The 15,753-nt window shown below is 30.0% G+C and overlaps 3 protein-coding genes across 3 annotated transcripts; 2 read left to right on the forward strand and 1 right to left on the reverse strand.

The window, feature by feature from the left end:
* Positions 1–1,778: 1,778 nt before the first annotated feature.
* Positions 1,779–2,627, forward strand: LOC141713855 (F-box/LRR-repeat protein At3g48880-like). The gene has a single exon (XM_074517422.1). The coding sequence runs from the start codon at positions 1,779–1,781 to the stop codon at positions 2,625–2,627; it is 849 nt and encodes a 282-aa protein (XP_074373523.1).
* Positions 2,628–11,407: 8,780 nt separating this feature from the next.
* On the forward strand, positions 11,408–12,713 carry LOC141710583 (F-box/LRR-repeat protein At3g48880-like). The gene is made up of 2 exons (XM_074513154.1): positions 11,408–11,475; positions 11,577–12,713. The coding sequence occupies exon 2, from the start codon at positions 11,612–11,614 to the stop codon at positions 12,467–12,469; it is 858 nt and encodes a 285-aa protein (XP_074369255.1). The 5' UTR covers positions 11,408–11,475; positions 11,577–11,611; the 3' UTR covers positions 12,470–12,713.
* Positions 12,714–13,183: 470 nt separating this feature from the next.
* LOC141711643 (ras-related protein RABA1f) lies at positions 13,184–15,525 on the reverse strand. Its single transcript, XM_074514239.1, has 2 exons — positions 15,191–15,525; positions 13,184–13,894 (listed from the first exon to the last, which is right to left on the reverse strand). Exons 1-2 carry the CDS (start codon positions 15,409–15,411, stop codon positions 13,462–13,464), a joined length of 654 nt encoding a protein of 217 aa, XP_074370340.1. The 5' UTR covers positions 15,412–15,525; the 3' UTR covers positions 13,184–13,461.
* Between the last annotated feature and the right edge of the window lie 228 nt (positions 15,526–15,753).

A 15,753-nucleotide genomic window follows, 5' to 3' on the forward strand; every position in this document is an offset into this window, starting at 1 on the left:
AGAAAGTCAACATATAAGTTATTAATTATTTTAAAATAAATAAATAAAAATCCTCTTAAGTCATTCAACTTTCAAAACATCCTGCAATACCATCGTTCTTGATATTTTATCCAATACTTAAATATGTAAAAAAATGCAAAACATGCGGATGAAGATGATAAGAATTTAGGCCAGGGTCACATCAATGTGACTCACTGTTCTCTAATATATATATTTCTGCATTTCGACGTGCTCGTAAGAGGTATTTTTACATAATATTAGTTTTTTGATTTTTTTTGATTTTGTATAAAAAAATTAGATTTATATTTTTTATTTAAAAAATTAAAAAGAAATTTTCACTTTCAAACATGTGAAAAAGTCAAAACGTCACGTAAAACGGGAAAGACGGAGTAGTAAATTTGGGAGGAGTAAATACTAAATTCGGAAGGTATATTTAATCCGAACGGAAATAAAAATGAAAATGAAATAGAGATGATGATTCATGCATGGTGATGGGGTCACCGTCACCCCCTTTTACTTGCAAGCATTTGTCGGTCAGGGTCAGCCCCAAATATGGGATCCACGTAAATAAATAAATAAATAAATAAAGATAATACAGTAGTTAATAATACGGGTGCCGTGTGTGGTAGGTAATCGTAATACGAAACTACTTAAAAAAAAGGCTGCATCTGCATCGGCATCGGCAAGGACGCAAACATGTTTTGAAATTTGTATTTTTCTCAACTGGTCCTTATTTTATCTACTACAACTTGGCCCATTCTTCTCCAGTGTTCTTTCCCTCTTGTGCAAAACTCCAAAAACTCGCCTCATCTTACTCTCCTCTCCCCATGTTTAACTCATACTTAGAATCCTCGCAATCGTTCTCATTCTCAAATACTCAATTATTGATTTCAAATTGATTATTATTTTCAGAATTAATATGGACTCTCGCTCCTCTATGCGTATGTTTATGAATCTCATACATTTAAATACCTCAAATATCATTTTAAAATCTCTTTTGAACCGATCCATTTTGGGTATTCAATACTCTGCTCTTTTACTTTTTTTATATGTACGGTCGATTAACATTTTTATTATTATTATTTTTCATTCATTCAATTGTTATCTATTTTTTACTAATTTTGATAGATTTCAATAGATTATTCAGATTTTTTAATTTCACAACTCCGTGCAAGCTAGAATTCAACATACACCTTAAGCAGAGGACTATGTACATTCTACGATATTTTCCTGGAAAGATTTATTCTCTAATACCTTCATGTTTTAGACCTTGACATGACATCAGAGCTCAGGCTGACAAATGATTCTAACAAATTTTGTCTTCCGAGGGTTTTCACAAAAAAAAGCCTCCATATTTTTTGGAATAGGAACATAATTTACGTACATTTTGTCTACATGACCTCACTCTAAACGGGTTATACCAATATGTTTGATTTCATTGTTTTCCAACTCATCCCATTGGTAATAATTGGACGAGACAAAGCGAAAAAGATGGTTGATCAAAGATTTATGAAAGACATTAATTAAGTACATAAAAAAGGATATTGAAGTAGCACACCACTTGGATAAGTTGGTTCACTTGTCTCACAAAAAAATAAAAGTAGCCACCTAATCACATTGTTCCGCGTCTTCTCCCCCACTACATAATCACCAAGTTTACATATATTTTCTCATCTCCACATTTTCTTGTTTGACAAGCATATTTTTCATAATTTACAATATCCTCGTTTGTTAGGTATTTATAGTCCAAACTAGCCAAGAACAACAACAACAATTCCATGAAGAAGAAGAAACTAACAGACCCTCAATGGAAAGACCTGGATCCATTCATCTTGTCCAAAATATTTTCTCACTTGAGCCTCAAAGATCAGCTTTGTAGCCCTCCATTTGTGTGCCGTTCCTGGCTCTCTGCATCACTACACTCTGTTTTTAATCACCCAAATCTCGATTTTTCTTCGATACAAAATATCGATGATCACGATGATGAGATGTACCAGCAGCATCTCGGTAGATACAATTATTTGCTAAAACTAGCCATCAACCACTGCAAAAACTGGGCATCTGTTACATTGCCGTGTCGAAAAATGCCTGATTTTTATACACTTATGTTTGTAGCAGAGAACACTCCCAACATTTCTCGTGTGATATTGCCTGGTGATTCTTCTGTCGATGTTTATCCGATTTTCATGGCTGTAATGTACTGGAAAAATCTAAGAGTCTTCGATGCTCCGTTTCGCGGGGTCCAAATGATCACACAGCTGGCTGATTACTGTGACAATATTGTGGAGCTTGGTTTACACGGTGAATTTTCTGAAAAGGAAGTTAGTTGTATTGTTGAAGGCTTTCCGGGGCTTAAAGCATTGGATTTATCGAAATCAACTCTATCCGTTAATGCTTTGGCTATATTATTGGATGGAAGATTGAAATGCATTAAGGAGCTCAATGTGTTGCATTGTTTGTTTGTTGATGAAGATGGGAATGATATGAGGGATGATTATGTGAAGTTTAAGGCTTTCAGACTCGAAATTTTCGATAAAATGTCAGGGATGAAGAGTTTAAAGAGGTTCTTGCATTGTTTAGGGAAATCCTGCCAACAATGTCTTGATAGGTCTTTGGAGGATGATTAGATTTAGGCATAGTTGTATAGCTAACAGTATTTTTTGTGTGTTTTTTCTTTCATGAGTATTGGAAATGCTTAAGCAAGAGTTTCTGTAAAAGAAGTAAGCGGTACTGCTTGATGCTGGGATGCAAATGTCGAATCTAACTTGTAAATTTTCATGTACATATGGCAGCGTTTAAATCCTAAGACTTCAATCCGGTTAACAAGAATGAAAAGAAAGTCCAAATACATTTTAAATTACATTATTGTACTGAAATTTCATTCATAATTTGATCATATCCGTTAACTGGATTGAAATTTCATAATTCAAACTCTGCGGTTGAGTCTCGCCACCGGTGAAGATGCCTGCAGTAAGGCTGCTAGTGCTGGAGGCCTGGTGTTGAAATATAGAGTCAACCCCAACTTGTTTTGTTGATCGGGTCAAGTCCACAGCATGCTCCAGATCATGGATTTTGTGTAGTATTTTGATTTTTGATACCCATGGTATCAACTAATCAACCCCGTAATTAATTTTCATTTTTTTAATATATAAATCAGGAAATCAGCAAGAAAATAGTTTCAAATATGATTAAAGGAAAGTACTAATTCACTTCTCAGAACCTCCCACACAAATTATATATTTTCAACTCCAAACAATCATCGTATATGAAGATAATCTGATCTCAAAATTAATTAAAGGCGGACATATTTCCCCTTCACTTAAAATTTAATTTCTTTAAAAAGAGAAAGAATCTTATGTACGAGAGTCAAACTGACCCAGATCTAACGGTAAAGTGACAATGCGTGCCTTGACCCCAATTTAACGGCAAACTAAGAGTTAATTGTAAAATTCTGGCCAGCAGCATAACATCTTTTATGAATTGTGATAGCTGATGAAAAGCTAAACGGCCTTAATTTTGGTGTGTTGATAGAGATTTGAGAGAGAAGTGCGGATTTCCAGCGAGACTGTTATATAAAAAAATCCACAGGTCCCCTCTTGAATGTGGGCATCTGTACTGTAAACAGTGAACAACCACCAACAACATTTGTCAGCTGTAAAAGCCTCTTTTATCTTCTTGTCTCTTTTGTTTGCTACTGCCCCTTTTGCTCTTTTGCAAGTCGGTAGAGGATATGCGGTTGTGCCAGCTCCAACTTCAAAAAATGGAATCGAAATATATAAAATGTTCCATTTAAAATTTAGATCATATATATTTAAATACATACGAATTAGATCATTCGACACTGATTTCAAAAATCGATATGTTATGAAATTTAATGAAAATGAACCGAAATATTAGATTCGGTTATAAATTGAAATTGATTAATATTGAATCAAATTATTTGCCTCAAATATGACTTGAAGTTTGAGATCCGACGTAGATTCAAATTAATTTTTTTTATAAATCTAGTATAATTTAATTATTATAAATTTAATGGACCATAGCTAAAATTCAAATACAACAACACTTTTTTATTTATTAAAATTAACCATCCATAAGCAAAAATCATAATTAAAATAATTTTGTGTATATAATAACATAATTATGTAGGCAGTTTTTTTATTAAAAAAGTTAATTATTTTACGACAAATTATTAGAATGGGCAAGGTTTAATGGGCCTTTTAAGGAAAAACGGGCCTAATATTGTTATCTTGGTAGATATTAGAAGATGCAGGGCCCTACCCAGTCTGTCAAATCGCCCAAATACCCTCTTGGCTCTTGCATATATTGTGCGACAAGTACCTTTTTCTCATGGGCCAATTGGCCTTAACTTATTACAAACATTCATGTTTACAACTTTATGAATATCTAGTGGCAAAACGCAAAAGTCTAGTTTTATCTTCATAGTCACTCTATTTGTTTGCTAGTAGTTCCAATTTGACGTCGGTAGAGCATTTGTACGTAAAAACCAAACCAAATTAAATCACACGTACCCGGTATTATTAGAACGAAATCTATCAAGTATAAAATATATGCAGAAACGCCCGTATCTTAATTAAAAATACATAAAATATTATGTGATATCATAGAGATCATATCTTAACCCGTGATTTTATACACACGGATCTATCTCAAATTCAGTATACTAGACCCCGTCTCTAATACCCCAATACGCGGTCTCTAAAAGTCGCGGTATCATATGTATATAAGATAATTTTAAATTAAATACTTAATTTTAATGATGTGATAAAATTTAATTTTTAAATCTATAAATATAAATAATGTAAATAAATTACACAAAAATGTGAACATATTAGTCAATAATATTATTAAAAAAACTAAATTATTGGTATGCATGTACACATTCGGTAAACTTATTAAGATTAAGTTATATGTAAATGATTATTTTAGTTATAGATCATATACATTTTATTCAAGTAAAATATTATAAAATGCATAATCATGCTAGCCCAACGTGATATAAACTATATGATTTTTTTGGCTAAATTTAAATGTATCAATGACAAACTTAAAGGCTCAGTCTTTCGAAAATTCTCTCTTTGGAAAATTATGTATACTAGTTTTATAACCTTTGCGATACACGGGACTTCGTTAAATATTTTTATACTCTATTTGTCCTATTTTATATGAAATACTTTCCTTTTTGTACGTCTCAAAAATAATTAACCTTCCCTTTATAGTATTCATTTAAGATTTTTCCAACCACACATTTATATAATACACTTATTTTAACTTCCATTATCTCCTTTCTGTGGTCCATATTGAACTCTATCATAAATTTCTTAAAAAGCGTGCAAATCACAGTGGCTCATACCATTCGGGACGGAGAAGTATTTTTAAAATTATAATAAATTTCATTTTGGATTATTACCTTATTAGTCTATTTATAATAATAATATAAATATTTGGTGTTGACGAGATTCAAACCTGAATTTTAATCTTGGGTAGTGTATAAATAATAATATAAATATTTGTTGTTGGTGGGATTCAAACCTGAGAGTTTTAATATTGTATAAATAATAATATAAATATTTGTTGTTGGCGGAGTTTGAACCTGGACGTTTGGATAATGTATATTTCTTTAGTATTTGAATCGAACAGTCATGATCACTTGATTAAAAATATTTGACGGTCATAAATGAGGATAACCAAAACAACAAAAAAACATACCAAATTATATATCATTCCGGTTACTATATTATAGATAGCATAAAACCCGTGCAATGCACAAATTTTTTATAATCGTACATATTTATAAACAAAATATGAATTTAATTCCTAAATTTGTACATTAAATATTTTTAAATTACATGATTTATAATAAATATATTAATCAATGTTCATGACATTTTTAAGAAGAGGTGTCTGAGAAAATTATTGTTACCCATTCAATTATATATTTTTATTGATATTTCTACGCGTGATCACAATTTATTTTAAATAAAAGTTAAGTTAGTTTAGATGAATAATATACAAATTATATTTATTCTTATATTAACTTCTCTTCATCTTTGGATTAATAATTTATATTATTTTGATTTAATCCGTGCTGCATTCTACCGACAAAATCCAACTAATTAGTTTAGTTTTATTATAATTTTTTTAACCCGGATTTATTGGATCAATTATATAATGTGTTTTTAGTCTGAATGAGTAGTATACTTATTTTACTATTTTTTTTTAACTCGAGACACATTATATCAACCAAATCTAACTAATTTTATCTAGTTTTTTCAATTTTTTATTTTAGCTCGGATAAAAAATTTAATTTTGTTTTAACTCGGTTGAAAAGTGTAAATTATTTTAGAATAAATGATATTTAAATTGGTTGTTATATTAAAGATCGTTTTAGAATTTAATTGAATAAAAATTGAATTAGTAGAATAACTTGCTTTCAATATCAATTTGAATAATATAGATCTCATTATGAATTATAATTTAAATTGGTATAAAAAATTGACTTTAATATCGATTAGAATAATATAGAGTTCAATGTTAATTAGAATTTAAATTGATAGAGAAAGTTGATGTCAATATGAAATAAAATTTAAATTGACATGAGAGGATGACTTTAATATTTATTAGAAAAATATAAAGTTTGATATGAACTGAAATTTGAATGCGTGCATGAATTTTACTTTAATATCAATTAGAATTCAACTGACCCACTGTCCAAATTTTACATGTCTTTGATTTTTTAATTTACGTGAATTAATTTTTTTAAAAAAAATTATATCATTATTTGAATTAAATAGAGCGTGTTTTATGTTAGTTAAAAAGAATAATTAATTGATTATAATAATTAAAAGTTATAATAAATATACAAACTTCAATTCACAAAATAACTTAATGAGGGCGTCAATACCGAGAAATTAGTAAACAAAGTTTTGAATTGAATGGGTCGGAGACATGAGATCAAGGGTGCGGTAATTTGAAAAGGGGATATGTAGTTTATTCAAATAAAAAACTTGATAGAACTTGATCCGAGAGGTTATAATTGAAATTATAGACTGAATTAGAGATGAGTAATTGATTTTAATAAAATAATATTAATATATCTATAAATAAGGGTAATTATGTAAAACCAGTCTGTATTAAAAAATAAATACTGAAAATCAAACTTTTAATATTTGATTATATAAAACAATAATGTAGCTTCATATAAGAATAAAAAATAAGTAATTATCTATATTATATTATAATAGACGAAACATTTAAAATTTGGTAGTCGGTCGGTCGGTACTTGCTGAAATTACTTAATTACTCTTAATAATTTGTTTAATAAAATAATTAATATTAAAGTCAAGTACTACTTTTTCTATTCATTTAATTGATATAAAAATATGTACTCTACAATTATTTGTCTATTGAACTGCTGCTGCTAGGACATGCTCGCCCTGCCTCAGTCACCTTTATCAATTCCCTTGGTTCTCAAATTTTCCTTCTCGCCGAAGACATGTTAATAAAGAACCAAATTAAAGACGCAGATAATATAAATTATGTTTTTTTTATTAATAATAATCGTAGTAGGTTATAATTTGGTTTAATGGTTATTCCCTAATTTTAGTTATTAAAAAAAATAAGTAATATTATATATCCGTTATACTATTAAAATATTAAACTACTACACACATGGTCTATTTATCCTACTAAATTACAACCACGCCTTTTTCTATTATTAAAAAATAAATAAAAAAAATAGTGTTATATATATCCGCTAAACTAATAAATTGTTAAACTACTATATATTGTATACTTATCCTACTAAAATACGACTACAAGTTATCCTATTATTATTATTATTATTATTATTATTATTATTATATATTTATATAAATAATTTTGAAATTGTAATATGATAGGATAAATAAAAAAATTTAAATATTAACGGGAACTCGTGCATCGCACGGGATTTAAACTAGCAATATTAATAAAATTTATACAGAAAGTTATATGAAAGCCATAAGACTCGTATACAAACGCCAAAAAGGGAGTACTACTTAATTAAGTGTTTCAATGAAATTTGATCAACAACGTTGGTTTTAAATATTTAGATTTTTTTTATATTGTATATAAATCTCGTCAAATAAGTATTTATATTCTTTATGAAGATTACTAGTATATTTGGTAACTTAAGAGTGCCTAATATTATGTAGTTTCTCGGATTGATATACAGACATATATAAAGGCTATTATTTTTATTATATATTAGAATCAAAGTGTAATAGATAAGGATAATTAGGTAAATTTCACGTGAGATTTGATCAACAATGTTGGTTTTAAATATTTAGATTTTTTTAATATTGTATATAAATCTTGTCTAATAAGTCTTTATATTCTTTATGAAGATTACTCGTATATTTATGGGGGTGTATTCATTTCAGATTTTAAAGGATTGTTAATAATCTATGGATTTTAAAAGATTTTCGTTGATTTTAATTGTTGATGAAGTTGATCCAAAATATTGTAGAGTTTTGCAGATTTTGTGTAGTTTTTCAGAATTCCATCAAAATCTCAGTTATTTTGAAGAGATTCCAAGATATTAAAAATGTAATAGCAAATTCATCAAAATCCACAACTTTTATAAATAAAAGAAAATCCATGAAATTTTGAATACCATCAAATTTTGATTGACTTTTTAAAATCTAAATTGAATACACTCAGATTTTAAAAGATTTTTTCTAATCCTCGTTGAATACTTTCAGATTTTAAAAGATTATATAAAATCCAAATTAAATACCTCATGATTTTCAAAATTCATAAAAATCCTCCAAAATCCCCATTGAATATACCATTCTTAGTAACTTAAGGATACCTAATATTAGTTTCTCGGATTGATATAGAGACATATATAAAGTCTATTATTTTTATTATATATTAGAATCAGAGTATAATAGATAGATAAGGGTAATTAGGTAAATTTCACGTGTACCAAAAAACATATACCGTACCAAAATTTTTAATGTTTCGTTTTTTATTTAATATTAATAGTGTAATAAATCTCTTCAAATAAGTCTTTATATTCTTTATGAAGATTACTAGTATATTTAGTAACTTAAGAGTATATAATATTATGTAGTTTATCGGATTGATATACAGACATATATAAAGTCTATTATTTTTATTCTATATTAAAATCAGAGTATAATAGATAAATAAGGGTAATTAGATAAATTTTACGTGTACCAAAAAATAGGTACGGCAACAAAATTTTTAATATTTCATTTTTAATATAATAATATAGATAATAGATAACAAGAAAACAAACCGCCTTGAATTTTTAAAGATTTTTCAGTTTTAAACAAAAAATCGTACCTTTATTAAAAAAGGAGACAAAAAAGGACTTTGGAGAATACAAAATCTTTTAGAAAAAAAGGAATTATATATACGATAATTAATATTCGCAACCTGTCGCGGCTCTCAGTTTATTAATCCGCCACCACTCTCAGTTTCTTTCCTTCAATAATCATATCTGGTAAAAACATTCATCGACTTCTTCGCAAAACTCAGTGATTTTTGTTCTTAATTCTATTATTTTTCACATGTTAATTTATTGTTTTATTTTTTCTAGTTTTCTCCATTTGCTTGACAATTCGATAATTTTTTGTCCACAGGTACAATTTTGGACAGCAATTGCACCAGTACATGCCATTCAATCTGACCTGGTAAGTTATTTTTAATAGTTTTTTCGATAAGATTATCCGTTTATCAAATATTTATTTATCGATATTTTTTATTATACGGTATATGTCGATAAAATTGAATGTAATTTTGTATTAGTAATTGGTTATTTATTTTTTTAACCCCTTTTTCGTTGAAACCTGAAATTTACATATCTACATATCTTAACCCATGTAATTGTGTCTGTAATGTTAGGATACTTTCACATTTCATTATTTTTAGATCACTATTGTTGTAAATTGTAATTGGTTGTTCATCGTGTACAGTATATATGCTTATAGCTAATTATCTAATGTACTGATATTTTATAATAAAACAAAACAAAAATAAAAAATAGATGATGAATGTGGCCCTGAAATTGGGGCCCAGAGATATTATAGTATGTGTGTGGTAACCGTGTGTGATTGGCAAGTAGGCAATCATGTGTCGATTTGTTTTTGTTAAGGAGTCCTGTCCTCTTTAGTTATGCTCAGGTTTACAGATTTCGGAAATCGGAAGTATTCGGTTGAGATACCAATTTATGATTAAAAAATTGGATGATTAATCGGCGATTTTTTGCAAATCGGACAAATATTTTTGACCGATTTTTTAGCGATTTATTGGCGATTTTTGAAAAATCAGCCGATTTCTATAACAGAGGTTACTGTCTTGCAAGTTTAATGGATTAAACTTTATTTTTCTCTCCTCCTTTTAACGCTAAAACATTTGCTAAAGAATAGTCGTTAGCTCCAGCTACCCCAAATTTATTTTTCAAATTTTTTTATCAAATGACATATCAAATATGGTGGTGAATTTTAATTTGAAAATACATATGTATGCACGTATAATTCATATTATTATTAGAAAATTTATAACTTGACATATCATCATTTAAAAAAAATATTTGGGAAAAATATATTTGAGATTTTTAGTATTTTTTTATGCTAAATACCGTAATTATCCACTGTCCCCGTCCAATTTAATATGCGGCCTTCACTTTAATTTGTTTAAAAAATGTTAGAGTGGCGTGTACGTATTTGATTTTTTTTTGTCTCAAAATTTATATAATGTGATATTATATATGTGATTTTTTAACTTATAAACACTTATATGTACATAATATATCATAAGTTAAATGAGCATTTTCCTTGTTCAAAACATTGTTATATCTTGAAAGAATAAGAGAAGTGATATATGCTTCAAAAGACTTACAATTTTTTTAAAATAATGTTACGAGACATTTATCCCGTTTTAATATATATATATGCAATTCTTCTCATTCTGTTATCAAAGTAGTTACCAAATTTTCACATTGTAAAATTTGTTCGAGAGGCGATCAGATATCAAATATTTTTCATATACGAACAATCATATTACATAATATAAACTATATTATGAGAAAAAAGCTCTTAAAGTCAACATTAGGGAAATTACCTAAAGTGACTTGATAAAAAAATTTAGGTAATATAGTAAAGTGCATAATCTTAATTTTATATTATATTGTAAAGTGACTTAAATTTAGATAATTAGTATCCTTTAGCCCATATTATAATATAAGGTAATTTAATAACCTTCTGTTGTTCCAATTCCATGACCATTAAGAAACCTAATATTAGTTGACCTCGGATTAAGCTAATTGACTTTGTCCCCACCATTATATTGTTTTGCTGTCTTCTTCCATTGCCTGCTGGTCCATCTTACACTGAAGTCTGCATATATTCTCTCTTCATCTCTTTTCTTGCTTCAAACCAAGCTGTAATATATATACAAATATCTACATGATTTGTTCTTATTTATGTTAACGAATGATTACAAATTGTATGCATTGAAACATGACTATATTCATATTCTTTTAGGTCTAAACTAGCCAAGAAGAAAATTCAAGAAAGTGATGAAGAAAACAACAGAGCCACAATGGAAAGACTTGAATCCATTTCTCCTATGCACTATATTTTCTCGTTTGAGTCTCCAAGATCAGCTTTCTTGCGTTCCATTTGTGTGCCATTCTTGGTTATCTGCATTGCTACACACTCTTTTTAATCACCCTAATCTTGATCTTTCTGCACTTGAAAATCTTGATGCTAATGGTGAACTTCGCGAAAGACAGCTTTCGAGATATACTTATCTTCTTAAACTAGCTATCAAACACTGCAAGAATTGGGTGTCTGTTTCTTTACCTTCTCGAAACATGCTTGATTTTGGTTCAGTAATGTATGTAGCAGAGCGCACTCCTAATATTTCTCGAGTGATGGTGCCTTGTGATGATTCTGTGGATGTTTTTTCGATATTTATGGCTGTGATGTACTGGAAGAATCTTAGAGCCATTCATGCTCCATTCCGGGGATTTCAGTTTGTGTTCCAACTGGTGGATTACTGCAAGAACATTGAGGAGCTTGGTTTACATGGTAGATTTTCAGAGAGGGATGTTGCTTGTATAGTTGCAGGCTTTCCGGGGCTCAAGGTGTTGGATTTATCAAGCTCAACTCTACCTGCTGTTGCTATGCGTATATTACTGGATGGAAGGTTGAGATGCATCAAGGAACTGAATCTGTTGCATTGCCAGTTTCTCGACCTGGAGGGGAAATATATGAGATCAAATTATGTGATGTTTAAGGAATTCAGGCTTCAGTTTCTTGATAAAGTTTCTGGTATCAAAAGTTTAAAGAAGTTCATGCATTGCATGAAGGTTTCGATGAAGAAACCATGTGAACAATGCGCACTCGTGAGCTTGAAGCTAAAGGATCAATAAGCTTCAAAAGCTAGCGGTAGCTTTTTACTTTTCTTCAACGACTTGGTTATGCTTAACCATGAATTAAGGTTAAGAAAGTACTCTTGATACTGTAATAAAAAAGTACCGACAAGTCTTGCTAGATTTTTTGTTACATTATGTTTTAAATGCTAGAGCTTGACGACTCTTGAGATTTTTTGTTATGTTTTAGATGCTAGAGCTTGATGACTCTTAATCATGCCGTGGTTGTCAATGGACAAACTCTAGCTTCAACACATAAGCAAGTTTGTTTATCTGTATATGCTCAGTTAAGCTTTTTTCTTATCACTGAAGCTCGATTATCAAAAGCTACTTCTCCGGAGCTTTTACACCTTACACCCCTAAACACCTCCACCACCAGATATGTGATGATTGTTTCCTCTGTAACAAAACTTAGTAGACCCAGAACATAGTACTAGTAAGAAAAATCTCGCAAGGTACCAGAACTTCTAGTGGCATATTGTTTCAATCAGTGTACTCTAATTAGAAGTATGGCGACATCTGGGTTTAGACAAATGGCTCCTTTTTCTAATCCATCTTGCCAGTGTACATACTAGCAGAGACTCGACAATGGCTAGGATAATTAATAAGCCATCACCATTCCGTGAAAGTTACAACCAACATTCAGCTCAATGTATTAGATACAAGTTGCGAATCAAAAATTCAGACTTATCTTGATAAACTGGAGCAGTAAGCTAGAATACAATGTAAAATACTTCTATAACTAGATGGGGATAAATTCAAAGAACAAAATAGAGGTGCAGAAGAAGTGGCTTAAGATATGTGAACAAAATTAATGCTCCATTTCTTCTGTGTAGAATATAATCTGAGCACTATGTCTCATACAATCTCAAACCATTTCCAACTATCGAAAAGATAAACTAAAGGGGCTTGTCAAGGAACTTAAGCTGTTAAATGGGTTTGGTTCTGAAAATCCAAAATATCAATCACTCACCAATGCCATGCTTGTGTAATTAGGTAGAGCAGCAACCAATTTTCTTGACTGCTGAAACATCATCTTTGGAGCCAACATTGATTGTTTGTCCTTTAGGAAGTGCTGCAGGATCCTCTCCAACCTCAAGTGCTTTTCGGCTGACTACGTGATAAATTTGGCTAAGAACTTCAGTGAATGCGCTTTCAACATTCATAGATTCAAGGGCTGACGTCTCCATAAAGAACGTCTCCTCTTTCTCAGCATAAGCCTTTGCAGTCTCAGTGGTAACAGCACGCAAGTGTCGCAAGTCAGCTTTGTTCCCTACCAGCATTATCACAATATTGGCATCTGTGTGGTCTCTTAGCTCTTTCAACCATCTCTCAACATTCTCAAAGGTGATATTTCGAGTAACATCATACACAAGCAATGCACCAACTGCCCCACGGTAGTAAGCACTTGTAATTGCACGGTACCTGAGCAGAAAAAAATCTCTGCTATCAGTACTAACCAATGTAATTTATAAGATTTTAACTTGTTATAAGCCAATAACTATTACTGATGATAATCGAAGTTTAATAATAAGTTTGGTAATAGAATTTTGCTACAGAAATCATCACATTATAAACATTCTACATCTACAAGTAAAACTTGTACATTTGTAGAATCCCAAAACAAATGCTAAACAGAAATAAATACATGCAGATTTAGTTTCGAGAAACATGTTTCACTACAGCTTCTACTGTTTAGTTTCACTGAATGTAAAATACCCACAAGAATGCCTTCAAAATATTCAATATATTTTTTTTTCTAAAAAATATGGGTTGCACAACAAAGACATGTGCCATCTGAGCTAAAATATCACAAAAAAATGCTAATATAGAAATATATCAAAGCATAATACCTCCGCTTTCTGTGAAGTACGAAACAACTCAACAAGTTATTTAGCGCGAATTAACCCTAAAGACCCCAGAAGCCAAAATATGCATATTTACCCGAAGATTCACAGTTCAGCACTTAATTGTAACCTAAGAAAGGAATATATGCTCTCATTTGTTCAGCCCAAGAAAGGATGGTACAAAATCAGAATTGCATCTACACATTGTTATAATCACTAACAGGCTAACAAGCAATACGATGCCAAAGAAATAGCCAAAAGAAGCAGACAAAGTGATGGGATACATTTAAGCAGATTTACTGTTCAGTCATATGAAAAACTCGTTAAATCTCACATTCAAAGTTTCGCATATGTTAAGCATTAAGCCAAATTAAAAATACATAAAACATTACCCTAGCAAAACATTAAAGACATTTTATAAACTTAAAGGGGAAGTTGAAACTTTTCTTTTAGTTTCCAAATCGGACAACATATAGTTAAACATATAGTTAGCCTGTCCAAGAACACAAAAACATCTCATTTGCTTCGAATCGACAAACCAAACACACACCACATCCAAATCATTCCAATCAACCCAAACAAGAAAACTATCTATAACCATTCAAATTAACACAAAAACATCTCCACCCTACAAAATCAACATCCATACTAAATCTCAAACAAGCAACACACACTTTAACTTCAAAAGTCAAAACATCAACACACACAAATCCAACAATCTCAACTAAACTCAACTCATTACACATAAACAGTAAAAGGGCTTCCCGAGATTTACAATTTCAACCCAAAATCAATGCACTTCAAACAAACAAACAGGCACAGATCACAAAAACAAAACTCTATAAAAATCGAAACTTTAAAATCAAGATTTGACCTTTCTTGACCAGCAGTGTCCCAAATCTGAGCCTTAACAATCTTGTCATCAACCTTAATAGTCCTTGTAGCAAATTCAACACCAATGGTTGATTTTGATTCTAAGCTAAACTCATTTTTAGTGAATCGGGACAAAAGATTTGACTTTCCCACACCAGAATCTCCAATTAGAACAAGCTTGAATAGATAATCATAGTCATCATCTGCTCTGTATGCAGCCATGTGTGTTGAGATATTTAGATACACAAAGACACAGTGTTTGTAACTTAATATATGTTTAACTTTGAAATGAAGTAGCTTTGTGTTTTATTTGTGCACAGCAGAAAGTGAACAGAAATACTTTATGTCTTTTAAGTTGTGCAAGTAGCATTTTATTTAGTTTATATTTTATTACCAATTACGTAATATACTCGGTCCATATCAAATTAGTAATGATGCTTGACTTTTACATATAATTTAAGGTGTCTTGATCGTATATCTCTGTTAATTATTTTTTTAAATTTTTTTTTTGTGAATTAAAGTTTTAGATTTAAATTATTGTTCACGAGAAGAAAAATTTAAAAA

Source organism: Apium graveolens, chromosome 3 (assembly GCF_009905375.1).
Source record: "Apium graveolens cultivar Ventura chromosome 3, ASM990537v1, whole genome shotgun sequence".
Taxonomy (NCBI): Eukaryota; Viridiplantae; Streptophyta; class Magnoliopsida; order Apiales; family Apiaceae; genus Apium; species Apium graveolens.

What these genes read in the sequence shown, in the direction of transcription:
- LOC141711643 (XM_074514239.1), bottom strand. Translation starts at nt 15,411, where the DNA reads ATGGCTGCATACAGAGCAGATGATGACTATGATTATCTATTCAAGCTT. An exon ending in GACACTGCTGGTCAAGAAAG is followed by an intron (nt 13,895 to 15,190) that starts GTCAAATCTTGA and finishes TTTTCTGCTCAG; the next exon opens with GTACCGTGCAATTACAAGTG.
- LOC141713855 (XM_074517422.1), top strand. Translation starts at nt 1,779, where the DNA reads ATGAAGAAGAAGAAACTAACAGACCCTCAATGGAAAGACCTGGATCCA.
- LOC141710583 (XM_074513154.1), top strand. Translation starts at nt 11,612, where the DNA reads ATGAAGAAAACAACAGAGCCACAATGGAAAGACTTGAATCCATTTCTC.